At 44.0% G+C, this 17126-nt stretch overlaps 1 protein-coding gene across 1 annotated transcript; it reads right to left on the bottom strand.

Moving 5' to 3' along the window:
• Positions 1–1601: 1601 nt before the first annotated feature.
• On the bottom strand, positions 1602–5421 carry LOC135479604 (uncharacterized). Its single transcript, XM_064759494.1, has 3 exons — positions 5234–5421; positions 4107–4317; positions 1602–2825 (listed from the first exon to the last, which is right to left on the bottom strand). The coding sequence occupies exons 1-3, from the start codon at positions 5288–5290 to the stop codon at positions 2773–2775; spliced, it is 321 nt and encodes a 106-aa protein (XP_064615564.1). The 5' UTR covers positions 5291–5421; the 3' UTR covers positions 1602–2772.
• Positions 5422–17126: the final 11705 nt, after the last annotated feature.

Genomic DNA, 17126 nt, shown 5'->3' with positions numbered 1-17126 from the left:
CCCTTCTTGATGTTAATGACGTTCTAACATTTTTTAAATCCGAAAACCAGTAATTTGGTGATGGCTTGTTGATTCCATGAAGGTGTACACACCTTGGAACTACAGCGCTTCCCTGCCTTTAGGCACTGTTTTAACACCATATTAACCAATTTTTCATTTTTAGGATGGGGGTCAGTTTTCTGGGTGGAGGAAAGCCACTGCTTCGCGCTAATTGCCAGCAAGGCTTCGAGAACAATCTTGAACATTGCTTCCATGAAAACCTGCCTTTTATGTTTAGGTACATGATAGATTAGCACTTACCTCAGTCGGCCAAGACCTTCGCCCCCCCCCCCCCCCCACCAACATCGGAATGACCTGATGCCTGCTCATTTCAAGAGTAGAAACTGGACAGTAACTTCGTAGAGCATCAGATTGCAACCACAGTGATAAAGTAATGTTCGTCGCTTAGATATAAAACTTATCTACAAAAATAATGACTCTTTTTCTATTTAAACTGGAATAAAGTTTGTGCCGATTTTCCTGAAAGTGAAATAAATTTAGCCATTTGCGACCTTCTGATAGCACATTGTACTTGCCAACACGTGAAATTATCGTTCCCCTGGAGTTGACTTGGTGATCAAAAATTCGTTCATCTGAATTTACGTTTAAGAGATTTACGTCCGCCAGTTCGACCGCATCTTATGTCGAGGCCTGTATTTAGTACATGTACATGCACAGCCAAAATGGGGCCACTGCCATCAATTATGATGTACTTTATACAAAGTTTAATATACCATGTACATGTAGATTTCTTCCAGTCAGTTCGACACAAGGGGCTGGTATATCAGTTGTTAACACCAGTCGAAAAGGATTAGTACTGTAGAATCAAAATTGGACAAAAATGCAAATCTGTCTGATGAAATGCTCTTCACTTTTATTTTTTTATACACACAAGGCTCACATACATGCAGGGCAAATAAGATTTCAGTACCAGACCTATCTAAACTGATTTTACAACAAATAAAAAAATATACCCCCATGCTATAAAATACTAGTATAATGCAAGATTTACACACTGAGCCAACTGCTTCTCCAATAGGACCCAAGGAGCCACAGTGTGAATCTGTAACAAATTTCATCAAAATCGGAAAATACCTGGCAGTCAGATCCTTCATTTTAAGGAATATGACCAGAGTTAAAGCATAAGACTGTTCTCCCCTCCTCAAAAAAAAGAGCCTGTATTGCTGCAGAAATCAAATCACAACAAATGCACAAACCGACAAAGAGACAGACAGATATCCATGTACAATACAATGTATTGCAAGAACAATATAAACATGGGATTCTTGAAAATTCCATGTCCTATAAAAGTATAGAAACGAAAGCCTTATCAGAAATGGTTCATCTTCAGTCCTGTTCAAGCTGTCTCTACAAACCATTACTAAATTGAACAGAGGTAAGCCCCAATAGGATGAACATCAAATTACTTTCCACATTTAATGATGCAACTGGGGTCTCCATGGCTCAGTTGGTTAGCGCGCTGGCACAGCGTAATGACCCAGGAGTCTCTCACCAATGCGATCTCTCTGAGTTCAAGTCCAGCTCATGCTGGCCTCCTCTCCGGTCGTAAGTGGGAAGGTTTGTCAGCAACCTGCGGATGGTCGTGGGTTTCCCCCCCGGGCTCTGCCAGTTTTCTCCCACCATAATGCTGGCTGCCGTTGTATAAGTGAAATTTTCTTGAGTACGGGGTAAAACATCAATCAAATACATAAATAAATAATGATGCAAACTAACTTTAAAATGATGACATAACTTGTATCCAAATGCTTTCAAATACAAACAGACTCAAAATACATTGTTTTATGATTCACACTATGGAATTCTATAACCGCAAATTCAAAATTTAACAAATCACTCACGCTGCTAAATTTTTGTTGGCCTCTTTTGGCTATCCTATGAAAAGTTTGAATTTATATTGCTTTCCTTAAATTCAGAATAATTCGGCTCAATTGAGTGTTCCTCTAACTCCAACTCTTGTGAATCAAGTATGCATTGTGATTCATCTTCAAATCCACTCACGTCGGAGTATTCTAGGTCGTCATTTGTATTATCTAATCCTTGTGTCGTAAGTGTGAATTCCTCATCATCACTGGCACTTGCAGAGTCAGCTCCCTTGGATGATTGTCGTATGCCAGTGGGAGTTACCACCCTTGTTCTGAGCGTGGGATCTTGTGACAGGAAAGCAAACGTAAATGGCTCTTCGCTATCTGTTACTGCAGTGTCAATTTTACTTACACAAGAATCATTTAAACCCCACTGGCCATCCAGTTCTGCAAATGAAGCAATTTCAGACAGCTCCTGATCTTCCAAATATGATGACGAATATCGAACAGCTGAATCCTGGGAACAAAGACTAGTAGGTTTTACTGAACAAGCGCGTTTCTGGCTTGATAATGCGAGATCAGCAAAGTTTCCATCACTATCAAGCTCAAGGGTAACAAACGCCTGACTTTCTTCTGGGCTGCCAGTCACTTTATTCCTGCTCTTGTAACCTGGTAACCCTAAAAATGAGCCAGGACTACACTCAGTACTGCCCTTCCTTGGCGAGTTAGAATTGCAATACCAATCTATAATGATGTCTCCTTTCGCAGGCTGTTGGTTTTCCTCCCCTAACTGCACCTGGTTGTTTTGTCTGTCTGTTACTTGCCGTCTAGAGTTGTCTTCCGTGGACTGTGACGTAATGGGGAGCGAGTTTGATAAGTGAGTGGTTCCATGTTTTTACCCTGATCCACATCAGGTTTGGATCGATTTTTTTTTTGGTTCTTCATCACCTTCAGACTTGACATCTAAAAATTACACAAAGACACCAAGACATTTTTTGGCACTGTTCAATTGTGGTATCACTCTTTGTACGAGGGGATATTAAAAAGTTTTTGGTTTGAGGTAAGAAGATTTGTAAGATACGCTGATGGTTTTCATTCAGTTACTCAGAGCATAGTGACTTGAATGACATATACTGATCAAGAGTAATTAGTAACCTACATAACAAGCAGATAGCTCATACTCATGGTGCCACAGGCTGGGAATTTTTCAGCCTTTGACCAAAGAAACCATTTTCACTTATGACATTGTAGTCAGGGTTATCACTTGTGTGTGGACAACTTTGGTGGCCTAATGGTTAGAGACCCAGGATCAAATCCAGGTTGGGTCATATTAAAGTTAGTAAAAGTGGTACTTGTTGCTGCCTCGCTTGACGATCATCACTGAGAAGTTAGAGCAAGGAAACAGAACTGGATGGCCCGGTGTCAGTGTAATGTGATTGGCTGGGGTGTTTGGTGGGTCTTTGACATAATACTAGTACTTTGGTGATGGCTGCACTTTGGTGTCATGGACTCTCTCTGATACGAGAAGACTCGTCGTCGTCGTATGACTGGAAATGGTTAAGACATGAGACAAGAAAGAAACTGGACAGAGTTAGGAATAAACTGTTACTGCATCTTACCATTTTTATTTCACTGTTGTTTAATGTGGCACTCAACAGTATTTCACTTAAATGATGAGGATGATGGTCAGCTTTAAAGGTAGAGGAAATTGAAGTGTGTGGTGTGTGTGTGTGTGTGTGTGTGTGTGAAACCAATGAGCTTCTGAGAGTTAGAGACAATCTGTCTGACATTTAGCACTAGCTACACATAGCTAACACTCAGTCATGGAGTCTCCTGTTATGGTACCTTAATTCCATAGCTTTTTCGCATATGAAAGAGCAACTTTCAGTGCAGTTTAAGCCCCTTTTCAATTTTCTTTTGGAAAGTAAACTTCATTGGTTTGACTGACCAATTCCAGGGCTTCACAAAAAGTATAATTTTATCACTCAACAAATAATATTGCTTTCACACTATGTTTGAATAAACACCTTGCAAACATGGGAAAAGGTTGAAGAATTACAGTGGAGGTAACTTTTAACATTTTAGCTCAGGTGGGGGTTTGCATGCTCAGAGTGTCTTCCAGTTTATTATTTCATTGGTGCTTTATGCAACATTTAGGAATATATCATGCTAAATGGGTGAAGAAAACCAGGCACAGCCTGAAGAGGTAATTATTCAATATGTGCAGTTATACAAAAGATTTACCTGCAGCCTTTGCGTCTTCAGCATTACCCTTAGTACTCCCTGCCCTGAAGAATGAGACGATGGAGGTCTGGTGGGTGCGTGTAAAGAGTTCTGGGGGTGGAGGGGAATTCTGGGTGAGAGTGTAAAACGCTGAGGGTTGTCCACATCCCAGAGGACGACACAGGGCCACAGCTGACCTTTTCCTCTTTACACTAGCTGCAGGAGTGGTGATCTGAATATACGGTAAAAGAAAAATATCACAAAAATTATAACTTTATCAGTGTAATCAGAATAAATATGTTTGAATAAGCTATTGCAATCATGGAAAAAGGTTGAAAAATAGGAGATTCGAGTTAGCTGGTTCTTTGCTACAGGTGAAAAAAAATCTTACTATAAGAATCCACGAATCAAAAATGTTAGGGAACTAATTTTTTTATATTTAATATTTAAAACAAGTGTCTGAAAAAAGTTTCACAACAAATTATTTTGAGTAGTCGAAAGAAGTAAAGAATTGGGAGCTGAACGTTTGTGAACTTCATAAGTTTCTGAAGGAAAGAGGTGTGTTATTTTTATCTCTGAAACATAGTGAGACAGGTGGTTGGTACATTAATGTTAACAAAAGTTACTCATCATTTCTGACCAGTCTTATAATACACTTTTTTTTTTAACCTTTCGCCACAAAATCGAAACCCACCTATTGTGGTAGATTTTTATGTACATGGACAATGTACACAGACAACCAAGAACAGAAGTTGTCTGAATAAAGACCACTTAAATTTCAGTTAGAAAAGTATCTATGCCTTTTTGCCGCCATCACACAACAGCCAACACCAACAACCCTGTATATATTATTTCAAGCATGTTAAAGAATAAAATTCTACTTCAACCATAAAAAGGGCGTCTCCATGGCCAATGGAGTTAGCATACCACCCAAGCCTCCCATCAATGTGGTCAAAGTTCAAGTCCAGCTCGTGCTAACTTCCTCTCCAGCCGTACATAGGAAGGTCTGCCAGTAAACTGCGGATGGTCGTGCTCTGCCCAGTTTCCTCCCGCCATAATGCTGCCTGTTGTCATATAAGTGAAATATTCTTGAGTACGGCATGAAACATCAATCAATCAACTCAAATCATCATAAATGTAATATTTACCTTTCTCTTGTTTCTTGTTGACAGCCAACCGCTATCAGCTGGTTCTTCCCGGTTCATAGCTCATCATAACATCAGCATAACTTATTCAAAATAGTCATACCTACAAAACATACATGAAGAAATACAGAGTGAAATGAAAGTCAGTAATTTACATATTTAACTGACTGAAGATCAACAACATACAGCTAGAGTTTGTACATATGAACATGATAAAAGATTTCAAATTTCCTGATTTGAAATTAATATTTTTCAGGCTACTAGCAACAAATATTCTACACTTAACACAAGCTTGAAGCAATGTAAAATGACTTTGACTTGATCAACACTTATACGCAGCAGTGTACATTGCCTAATGCAGTTTTAAAGACAAAAATGAATGCTAGTATAAAGTATAGATAATGACAGGTGAATGGGTAAAATTGAAAGCATGAATGGAGAAAAGATGTCAAAGATTTTGTTCATCAAAATATTGTTCAGAAGGAATTTACCACCCTAAAAGAAGACAAGAAGAGAAGGACTACAGGTGCTTGAGTATTTATTTACTTGATTGGTGTTTTACGCCGTACTCAAGAATGTTTCACTTATACGACGGTGGCCAGCATTAGGGTAGGTTGCTGGAAGACTCTCTCACTTACGGCTGGAGAGGAAGCCAGCATAAGCTGGACTTGAACTCACAGCAAATGCATTGTTGAGAGGGCCCGGTGCTTCAGTAGGTTAAAGAAGAGAACACAGTGGGCAAGTTAGCAATGGCAAAAACTCTTAATCACTCCTAATGGAGTAATTTCTGACTAGAAACGCAGCACACCGTTGTGGTTTATCACAATATCTGCTGAAAGTCCTAGTCAGAAAATACAGACTAGCTGAAAAGGTGATCAGGAATAAATATCCACAAAGACATTTTACACTGGAATTTACCTGGTGATATTTATCGTTGCACAGAAATATTATTCCACACTGCTTTTGATAAAAGGAATACGCTTCCAATTCTTGATTATTGTCAAGAGAGGTAGCTCCATCACATGTTAGTGAATTTGCCAGCAATTATTCTACATGCATGTTTATGAACTTGGAATGGGATGGCTCACAACCTCATATTCTGCTCTCACTATACTTAAGCCATGGCTTTAGGCGCATTACTTGACAAAGGCTGATGGTTTACTCTGTTCTCTCGGGTTTCCTCCACCTGTTGTCAATCATGTAAATGAATATTATCAATATGACAGTCACTGATCAAAGTCATATGATAGTCATTGATCAAAGACATATTGGTGAGTGTATTTGTGTACAATTTTGGTCTGAAGTCTAACCAATTCAGCCTTGATGTGGAAAACATTTCAAGAGGCTACACATTGTTAATTTCACATTCAGGTTATATGAAAATATAGGTACATACTTCTGGAATGAAGTATATTAAATAAATATATTGAAGTGTACAGAAGTAAAACGAAATGGTTTAGCATATACACCAGACCAAGGGTATAAAACAAAAAACAAACTTAGTTTAGACTAAGTTAGTTTTATCAGTATAAATGTAGTTTCATGCCATTAGGAAGAAAAAGTCCCCTTTCTTACCTTGCTTCATAAATAATTACTGCCTGAATCAAACAGTAACAGGGGGAGACAACTCTCGTAGACTTTGTACTCCTACCATATCAAATATTATTCTGAATCTTTATAGGTACAAATTTTTAAACCCCATATTATAAAAGTGGGTTTCAAAAAAATAAAATTCTCAAACAGTTATGCTGGCTATGGTCTTTACATTATAATGGTGGTCTCAGAGTGAAGATGGATCGTGCAAATTTAAAACATCTACCCAGGCTATATACTTCATAAACTTTGCTTAGGGAAAATATACGTTGTTGTTGTTGTACGTTGCTGCGTCGTTCACCTCGGTATTCGCCATTTTACAATAGTGAACACCTTTGTAACATATAGTCCGTAGAGGAATGTCTGCAAGGGTCAGCAATGGTGAAACAGAACAGACAACTACTTACAAATGTCAAAAAACTTCTCACAGTCGCCAAACTTTTTCTTCTCCCAAAACTTCGAAAGATTGCGCCAAACTTCTAAGGGGGAATAACTCGTTGATAATTTTATACATCTCCCACAAACAGGTCGACATGCAGCCAAGAGCACATATTAGAGAAACCAGTCTGACCGTTTTCACGAAATTATACAATAACTTAACTTTTTACAATCCGTAATTACAAAATACATAGGCCTATGTGTATTTCATAAAATAGGATCACATAGGTAGAGATTTATCACTATGTATCTCATTCACTTGGAACTGACCGACAGAGCAAGATAAAATACTAGCCTACAATATGTGGTTCCCTAGAGTAGTATAATAACCTAAAGGTGTCTCACTCGCCATCTTGAATGTCACGAAAACGGCATACCCGCCTCTTGTTCATCGGTGATACTCTCTGGCCGTAAGTGGGAAGGTCTTTCAGCAACCTGTGGATGGTCGTGGCTTTCCCCCCGAGCTCTTCCCTGTTTCCTCCCACCATAATTCTGGCCACCGTCGTATAAGTGAAATATTCTTGAGTACGGCGTAACACACCGATTAAATAAATATATAAATAAATACATAAATTCATCGTTGATACTTCACTCGAATTTTTTAAGTCGAACGCCAGTATACATCTGGACGGCTACAGAAATGTTTGTTCCTTCTTAGTGACCGTCCTTGGCGTCATATTCGCCTGGGATACGCGTTAATCAGTCCTGGACGGACTGGACACCAGTCAGACTAGGCCGTCGAGCCTTACGTTAACAACGTCTCCGGCAAAACTTGACGACATAGACATTCTTATATAATGATATGTTGGTTTGGAATACAGAAGGCACTCAAATCACTTGAGGAATATACAAAAAATAGCGCTCTGTTAAAGCTGACATCAAATATACAACGGCAGCCAGATCTGATATATAGCTCCCAAGGTAATACCAAAGTGTGACACATGTCAAGAGTAAAATAAAATATTTTATTTACATAAAGTTATTCACAAGACTGGTTGATAATATATGAGTGACTGTTTGAAGCTAATTTATGCTGTACACACCAATAACATTAACATGCCAAATATGGTGACTAAAATATTGATTACTGTGGGTATGTAAAAACAAATCAAATGCAAGAAAAAAAATCTAAACAGTGTTGAGCATGAGCATCAGTTCTTCCTACCTTTTACACTACACAGCCTAAACATTTTAAACGTGTTATGTTAAAACTAAGTGAGTATTAAAAAAAAACTTAAAGCGTGTGAAACCATATTTAAGTCAATTTTGTATGCCTTTAACCTGTCATATATATCTGCACCATAAGATTTCTGAAAGCAAGTCATTATTATTATTAGTTTTATTATGGCACTGTAACATTTGACTCTAATAAATTATAAGCTGATTTGCAACTCAAGCTAAGAATAAGCCAAATAAATAAATCAATAAATAAATAAATAAATAAATAAATAAAAAATAAAGTAAAATAAACAAAATAGATGTACCACAAAACTCCCAATAAACTGAACAATCTCTTTCCTGTGAATATTGCTTGATGGACAAATTATGACTCTCTATACTTTTAAGATAAACATTTAAAAAACTGTGTCCTACAACTTGTTTGAAAATTTCAAAAAAAGGAAGGTAATATTTTTCTTCCATATAGAAGTTAAGATTTTACGTCGTAGAATCAAACATGATAAAATATGCCATATATTACAACATGCATATCGATATATGACAACACTTTGCCTTATTTGGGTTCATGGATTTGGATCCATTTCGTAAAAGTCGGTTTGTAAAAATGTTTTCCCGTAAAGCCAAAGGAAACGCTAAAATTAAGTATTAAACATTGTACACGAAAACTGTTTGTTCTTCTGAGTTTATTCAAATTGTCTTTGGAAGAGAGAGAACGTGAAAAAAACTTGAGAATGTGCCTCCCACTATCTCGGTGTTATTATCCCGGCGTTATTATCCCGGCGTTAATGAAACAGTCAATCTGTCCAGCGGGGGCCATGCACTAAGGACAGTGGTATAACATTATACACAGTGTTGTACCTTCTGTCAGAAATGTATATCTCATCACGGAGGTGTATAACCCAGATGCCTGGAATTGAGAGTCCACGATAAGTATCACGTTAGACGACATTTCGCTCGGATCATATACACTGCGCATCTAGGCTGACCTCTCGTATACTGTATATCGGATAATCCTCACCAAACCTCGCCTAACCTACACTCAGTAAATGATAAGGAGCAGGTTGAGTAGTATACAGAATAGGAGTTCTGGCACACCCTCCCCTGGGGCCCTCCCCAGAACAAAATAGAGGCCCCCAGCGGAGGGTCTTATGGTTATCGAAATTTCTTATTAGGTATACAGCGAATACAATGAATAATCATGGGATCTCCCGCGATGGAAACGACCAGCCAGCCTATTTGGGCGAAGTTAGTCGGCGCGGTGCAAGACTTGCGAGGCTACAAAGAAGTCACCCACAGCATGTTTGAAGACGGACGCGTCAACGCGGGACGGCTGCTCGTGCTGAAGCTCTTCACCAACGACGTGTGCGCTTCGGTGGTGCACCCCGAGCCCATCCGGCAGTATTATGAAAGCCGGCTGCTGCCCGAGCTAATGAGGCAACAACCCTAACCCCCAGAACATCATTGGGAAAGAGCGTTTTTCAGCTCTTGCCGAACTAGTTTTCGGCCGCGATCTATAAGCTGTTTTTTCGTGCTTTCATCGATCTCTACGGCGTTGAATGTCTTACGAGACTTAGCGCGTATCTCCAGCTTCAGATCAGAGTAGTTCTGGAGCTCCTGAACGACTTGCCTGTACTCTACGTCCGAAATAACACCATCAGATAATGCCGTAGATACCTGCGCACGGATGCTGTTAAGTTTGGCCTCAGCCAACAGCCGTATATCGTTATGTTTCTTGGCCTTTGCGTGAAGTCGGCGGCTAACGAATTTTCCGGTGGCATTTAAAACACCGCAAGCTATGGCCGCTGCTTCCATAGCCAAGACAGCAGGGGCTAGAATTATTGTTGTGAGTAGTCCCACACCTGCAACCCCTAGTCCCAAACCGGTCGCGAGCATGGCCGAATCAAGGGCCTCGGCGGCTAAGACACCGCGCCGGTACTTTTTGTACAAGGCCCGGCGGAGATCTCGCTCAGATTGCCTCTGTATTTCGCTGATATACTGCAGGCGATGGGCGTGCGCCACGCCCACAGGGTGGTTTTCAACCATCGACGCAGTAGGGGTCAAGGGGTGGTCATCCGTCGGCTCTTCATCCGAGATCGCCGGGTACAGTCGTCCCATATTGTCCGTCCTACGAATCAACAACGTCGGTAAGCTCTAAATCGTCATCGGGAATACTAACACGAAAGCGGTGAAGGCGTATACCGCACTCTAAATTGATTGCATCGAGATTTAAAACGCCCCCTATGACGACTCGTATATCCTCGAGTGAGCTCCGGATGATTGGTTCGCCCTGGGCCTGTAATTTGATCATCAGTCTGAGATCCTTTGTATCGTGCTCCGCAGGCCACCTTATTTTAAACCCGGTAATCAAAGTGCAACGGTGTTGTTCGGCCGCGCCAAGTATGAGGTTGAAGATAAGTATAGATCCAGGGGATAGTAGTAGTGACGGTTTAAAATCGGTTTGAGCGGCAAGACGCAAGGGACCTACACCAGGCGCCGCAGTTAGTGTGAAGTAAACTCTTGTATTTAAAGCTATATAACAGTCGCTGGTTGGTAACCACGACACGAAAGAGACTCCGGAGTTGAAAACATTTTTCACCACACCACTAGCGGCCTGGGCCGTCATCGGGGTCACCTTCACATCTATCAACCAATCGGGGTCGCGAGCTCTGGCAAGAGCAAAGCGGTCTTCAAAGCGAATTAAAGAGAGTTTTTCTTCTTCAATTACCTCAGACGGCGACCTGCGATCTTGCTCTACAGAGGATGAGACATCTTGAAGGGAAGCAAACGTGGCAGGTTCTGCCTGCCCCGGAATCTTTTTGCGGATGTACTTGCCACTTTTAAACTCGAAGGCGTAGATTTTACCTTCCTGGCCTTGAAGTTCGAACTTCGACACATCAGCCAAGTCGCTTAAAGACAGGCACGCAGAGCTGGGACCGGCTGCGTCCACCATACTTATTGTATTTCTAGGATAGCAGTGATGAGCCCTTTATATAAATTATTGCCTTTTCTGTCTAAAAGCGATACGGTCAAGTGCGTTATATTGTCGGCGCGCAAGGCTTTGTAGGTGTTCAGTTCATCTAAATGCACGAAGACTTCATTGTATGAGAAAATCTTAGGTATAGTGCTACCCTCCATAGTCCCCCCTATAGGCGCAATCCCGTCGGAGAACCTTAAGAAGGGGGCAAGCTCTTGGAGCATTATGAAGGTATTTTCTGGGAGGCTAAGGACTAAGCGGCCCGAAGTTGTATTTAATTTCAGAGAAACCCCATGCGTGTTTAATACAAGCTCGTTCAGGTCACAGAGATTGTAGGAGGCCGACGGCACTTCAACACGTTTGCCATCAAGCAAGAAGCCCACTCCGGGGGGATATAAATGAAGATCGGGAATAATGCTATCTCGTAAACGGCAATTTTAAGGCGGCCGTCAAGGTTTTTAAGGGCTTGAGGCAGCTTGTACTGTGTCCCATTTTGAACGAAAGTCAATGAGATGAACTTCGAAGCGACAGGTTTCCCCGCAATATTTTTGCGGATGTACTTGCCATTTTTAAACTCGAAGGCGTAGATTTTACCTTCCTGGCCTTTTAATTCGAAATCCGACACATCTGCCAAGTCGCTTAAAGACAGGAACGCAGAACTGGGAACGGATGCGTCCTCCATACTCATTGTATTTCTAGGGTATCACTAAGGTACCCAACATTAATATACTTGCCGTTTTTATCTAAAAGTGCCACGGTCAAGTGCGTTATATAGTCGTCGCGCAAGGCTTTGTACTGTGGGTTGGGAAATGAAACCGTCTTCCCGCAGTTTATCCCTTCACCAGTCACGGCGATGGCCTGAAGTAGTGTTGAACCGCCACCGAAATCTGAGGTTATTCTCACGTTTTCTGAGGTGCTCAGTTCATCTAAATGCACGAAGACTTCTTTGTTTGTGACCAAGTTAGGTAGATTTTCACCCTCCATAGTCCCCCCTATGGGTGCAATCCCGTCGGAGAACCCTAAGAAGGGGACAAGCTCTTGGAGCATTATGAAGGTATTTCTAGGGAGGGTAAGGACTAAGCGGCCCGAGGCTTCATTCAATCCCAGAGAAATCCCATGCGGGAGGAATATATCCATGTCCAGCGTACAGACATTGTAGTAGCCCGCCGGCACTTCAACACGTTTGCCCTCAAGCAAGAAGCCCACTCCGGTTTGGATATTCACCCAGGCTGGGTAGAATGTTATCTCGCGAAAGACGGTTTTAAGGCGGCCGTCGAGGTTGTTAAGGGCATGAGGCAGCGTGTGCTGTGTCCCATTTAGAATGTCAAACAATGTGATGAACATTTTAGCTACGATGAACAGCGAGGCTTACAGGTTCAATAGAGAGGCCACTTACAAGGCCGGGGCATTTCATAGTATCCAAACCCACGCAGAGCAGCTCACGCGATTTGGCATCTACATCGATGAAAAGAAAGCCTTTCCAGTCCAGTCCACAGATGTGTTGGTTAAGTACCGGCTGCCACAGATAACCAGCAATGACATTGTTCGGGCCTGGAACACCAATCCTGTGCAATTCTGGCAGAACCAAGTGAACTTCGCGGTCTGGTGCGCAACCACGGGCTGTGGCGTCTCTGCAAAAGACCATCTTCTCGCCCCCGACCAACGAATAAGGGCCCTGTACACGTTCCATGTGTATTACCAAGTTAGGCGGGTCTTGGAAGAGATCCAGGCCCCCCTGCCGCAAGACAGAGCGTGGGCGACATTCGAAAACCCCTACGACAAGAGGGCCTATGAGAAGATTTGTAGGGAGTTCCACGTAGATACGCACACAGACTGGAGGCGCAGGGGGGTGAATCACGGCGTCATATTACTATATCACGAATACGGGCTACAGCACCGTTGGCGATGGGACCTTCGATCCGAGCAGGATGTCGTTCTCTAGAAAGCCTACAGCGCTCCACGTCGACTACATCCAGCAGGACGCCGAGGAGGCATGGGCTTCGTTCATTTCCGACACATCCCAAGAATTCACGCAGCCGGGCGTAGAGCGCCTAAACGATTCCATCCGGACATACGTGTGGGCTATTCTAGGCGCCCAAGCGCAAACAAGGGCGCGTATTCTAGGCACGGGCACAGCCTTCGACGCGCAAAAACAGTTTGCCGCGAACGTTGAAGACGCAATTTCCTCTCCGATCGACCTTCCGTCTGCTATCAAACGCTACCAGGACGTGCTACAGTATGCCGGAGGGCTGTAGACTTTGTGTATGGCATAGGCCTATATATGGCCCCCAGCGACATGCTTCTGCAGATCGGCCATGTGGCGAACTACAACAACAAAATCGTCGTGGCCACAGAGGACCAGAAGCTAGGCGCCAATGAGGGTGTGAACGCTAAAGTACCGCCCACTTTGCACAAGCGCGCACCTTTCCACGGGATCGTTGAGCCACAAGAAAGCGTCCCACTTTCCCACGTTGATCCACAAGAAAGCGTCCCACCACCTTCCCTCGTTGAGCCACAAGAAAACGTTCCACAACCCACCGCAGAAAAGAATCACGATTCGGAGAAGACAGCCATCGTCATCGCTGGGGTTGGTATCGGCTTACTGCTGCTGTGGACTATGCGTTAAATAATTGCGAACAGCCACGAGCATTAGGCCACCTACTGCGATGACTAGAGCCCAGACATTATCGGCCAGCCACCCAGCTGCTTTCCCGAGAAGGTTCAGTAGCCAGAACACGATACTGCCAATAATACCCGGAATCGCAGCGGCAGCCTTCCCAGCCAGCTTGCCAAGGGCGCGCTCCAGGGACTGGAGATGCTTTTTCACCCATTCTTTAAGACCACGCCCGTCGGGTGGAGGTGGTGTTGGCTGGATGCCCCCGCCGGACCCGCCAGTCAGCGCCAACTTTATCGCTAGCCCCAGTGTCGAGATCGCCATCCCAAATGCCGTGAGAATGGAGACCACTGTTATTCCCTGCTCCCGGAAGAGGGTGCGGACGCGCTCGGCCAGAGTGGTATCCTTGTGTATGATGTGATCGATCGTCTGCGTGATGAGGTGTATTTGCGTGCGCAGGGCTTCAGCCGTTAAAGAGGCTGCTTCGAGCCGGTTCACCCTATCGTCCTCGAGATTCTTTATCCGGGCTTCGATCCGTCTCCGCAAGTCTTTATTATTATCATCATTAGGGACCTCCCCCAACATCTGTTTTTCTTCTGCGATTTCCATATCTAATTTTGACAGCCTGGCGTTGTTATACGCGTGTTCGCCTTCCAAGGTCTGCAGTGCTTTGTTAAGCTCCAGAAGTGCTCGCATGGGGAGAGAAGGGTCGTTCATCTCTTGTATGGGAAGAGGAGGGTCGTTCATCATTTCAATAACCCGCCCGACCTCACTATCCGTCAAGCTTGTTTCCAGTGTGTGGACTGCATCAGCGACCTTTTTCGCTGCTTGGTTTAAATCCTTCAGCTCCAAGGTATCTGCCTCGGCGGCCGCGGCACCGAGTTCTGAACTCGCTGTCTCCAGGGCTGCAACTGCTGCCGGATGCAACGATGGCTGTTTTCTGTTTTTCACTCTGCTTTCTCCATTCCAGTCTACAAAACCCAGCCCATCCAGACTCGTAACAATCCTTCTCCCTCCTCCTCTCCGGGCGATTGTTGTGAGGGCTAGCGTTTCGCCATTCTTTTCGTTGGTGAGTTCCAAGTCTGGGTATTTCACGAGTCGCAGACGCCCATTGACAAGCATAAACTTATTTTCTTCGCTAAATCGGAGTGGGGGGAAGTCGGGATACCAATCATCCTTCGCCATGATTTTGTAATAAGACATCACGGCGTTATTGACCAACCTTGGTTTTTGGGATTCGTAGATCGTACCTAATATTGGTGCCTTGGGAACAACATCACCTGTAAAGAGAGAGGTCTGTTCGACGACGTCGTCTTTGGCGTAGTCCTCTTGGGCATTGTCCTCTTGGGCTTCGAACGGATCATCAACGTCAAAGTCTGCCATAATCCTTGCACATTGCAAGGTTTACCTTCAATACACACAATGGATGCATACGGACGCAAGCTAAACCCTTTCAGAACACTCCGTAAGCCTCGGGGGGTACAAGGTGTACGGCAGTCCTTAGTCGTCACCAACAACCCGAGTACGATCGACCAGAATCAACAACGCTTGGTCCGCTTCCCCAACCTCGGCCCAAATGACGTCATTGTGCCCGGCACCGTGCGATTGGCCTTCTCGATCACGATCAATTCATCCTACCCGAACGCCACAGTGGTAGGGAATCTCGGACGCGCAGTAGTCAAGAAAACCACGATCAGAATCAGCGGGAATGAGGTAATGTCCATCGACGACTCTGATGTGTTTCATTACTACGGCGACTTATGGCTGACCAAAAACGAACGGAGGAATGCGGCCTACCAAGGCATCGGCAGCGAAAACATGCTTAAACTTCGAGTCGGAGCGGAGGACGCAAGTGACGACAATGCTGGAGAAAAAGCCATCGCTCACGCCTTTGGCAGCCGGTTCCACATCCCGCTAGACTTTGAGCTTCAAGATGGCCACATGCCATTCTACCAGAGTGCCTTGGCCGACGGACTGGAGTACGAACTGACGTTCAACGATTACAGCCGGGTCATTAAGACAACAGACGATGACACGACTTACACCATCGACAACATCAGCCTGGAGTTCGATATGGTCACCAATGAGGAGCTCGCTAGACAGATCCGCACCCAGTTGCCGAGGGCGTCTCCATTCTGTATGATCGCGTCCTCCGCCACCGAAAGTTTGTTAAGGACAAGTCTGATACTCTCTGGAACATAAACCTGAACACTCCAGCGAGAGCAATGAAAGGCATCCTCATGCTGTTCGAGGCTAAAAGAACCCCGTGGGGGAGGAGGTCGGAATCCTTCTACAACCCGAAGATCACCAAAGTAGAAGTCACAATAGAAGGGGTCCCCAATCAGCTGTACAGCCAGGGCATGCGGGCGTACCAGCAATGGGGCGAGGTCCAGAGGTTCTTCGCCAGCTCATCCCTTAAGAAGCGGGACCCTGAGGTGGCCAGGGTCGTAAAAGACTTAGGCCTGGCAGACGTCTCTCTGGAAGAGTTCTTGACGCACAAGCACACCTTCTGGCTTGACCTGCACGAGCTGCATGGCAGTGGGAGGCGCGTTCAGAACGCCAGCGAAGGGATTACGATACAGGTGACAAAAGAGAGAGAAGATTCCGGCGTGTTGAACGTATATCCCTATGTGATTATGGATGCAATGCTGCACATCCAGAATGGTAGATTTGTTAACGCGCTTTATTGATGACGCCCACTGCGCGATTATCTGTGGGCAGACTATATCTCAATGTGATTATGGACGCAATGCTGCACATCCAGAATGGTAGATTCGTTAACGCGCTTTATTGATGACGCCCACTGCGCGATTAGCTGTGGGCAGACGAACTGCGGCAAAACAGTCTTCGTGCTGGACCTGCTTGAGGGGCTTTTCCGCGGTATCTTTCATCACATTGTGATCCTGTGCCCTACTCTTAAGCATAACGAGGCGTACCGGCGGCGATGGATACTGTCTAACCCTGAGGTCCCGTTATTGTTTTGATCCCGGCGAGCGGCTAAACGAATGCCTAAGAGCTTTCTACATATTGTTCGAGGGGGAGCCCACCCTATACATCATCGATGATTGTAGCGCGTTGGAGGCGATGAAGAAGAAACA

The sequence above is a fragment of the Liolophura sinensis genome, chromosome 12 (assembly GCF_032854445.1).
Source record: "Liolophura sinensis isolate JHLJ2023 chromosome 12, CUHK_Ljap_v2, whole genome shotgun sequence".
Taxonomy (NCBI): Eukaryota; Metazoa; Mollusca; class Polyplacophora; order Chitonida; family Chitonidae; genus Liolophura; species Liolophura sinensis.
Note: the sequence above shows the minus strand (reverse complement) of the source record. Positions and strands in the feature narration are given on the sequence as shown.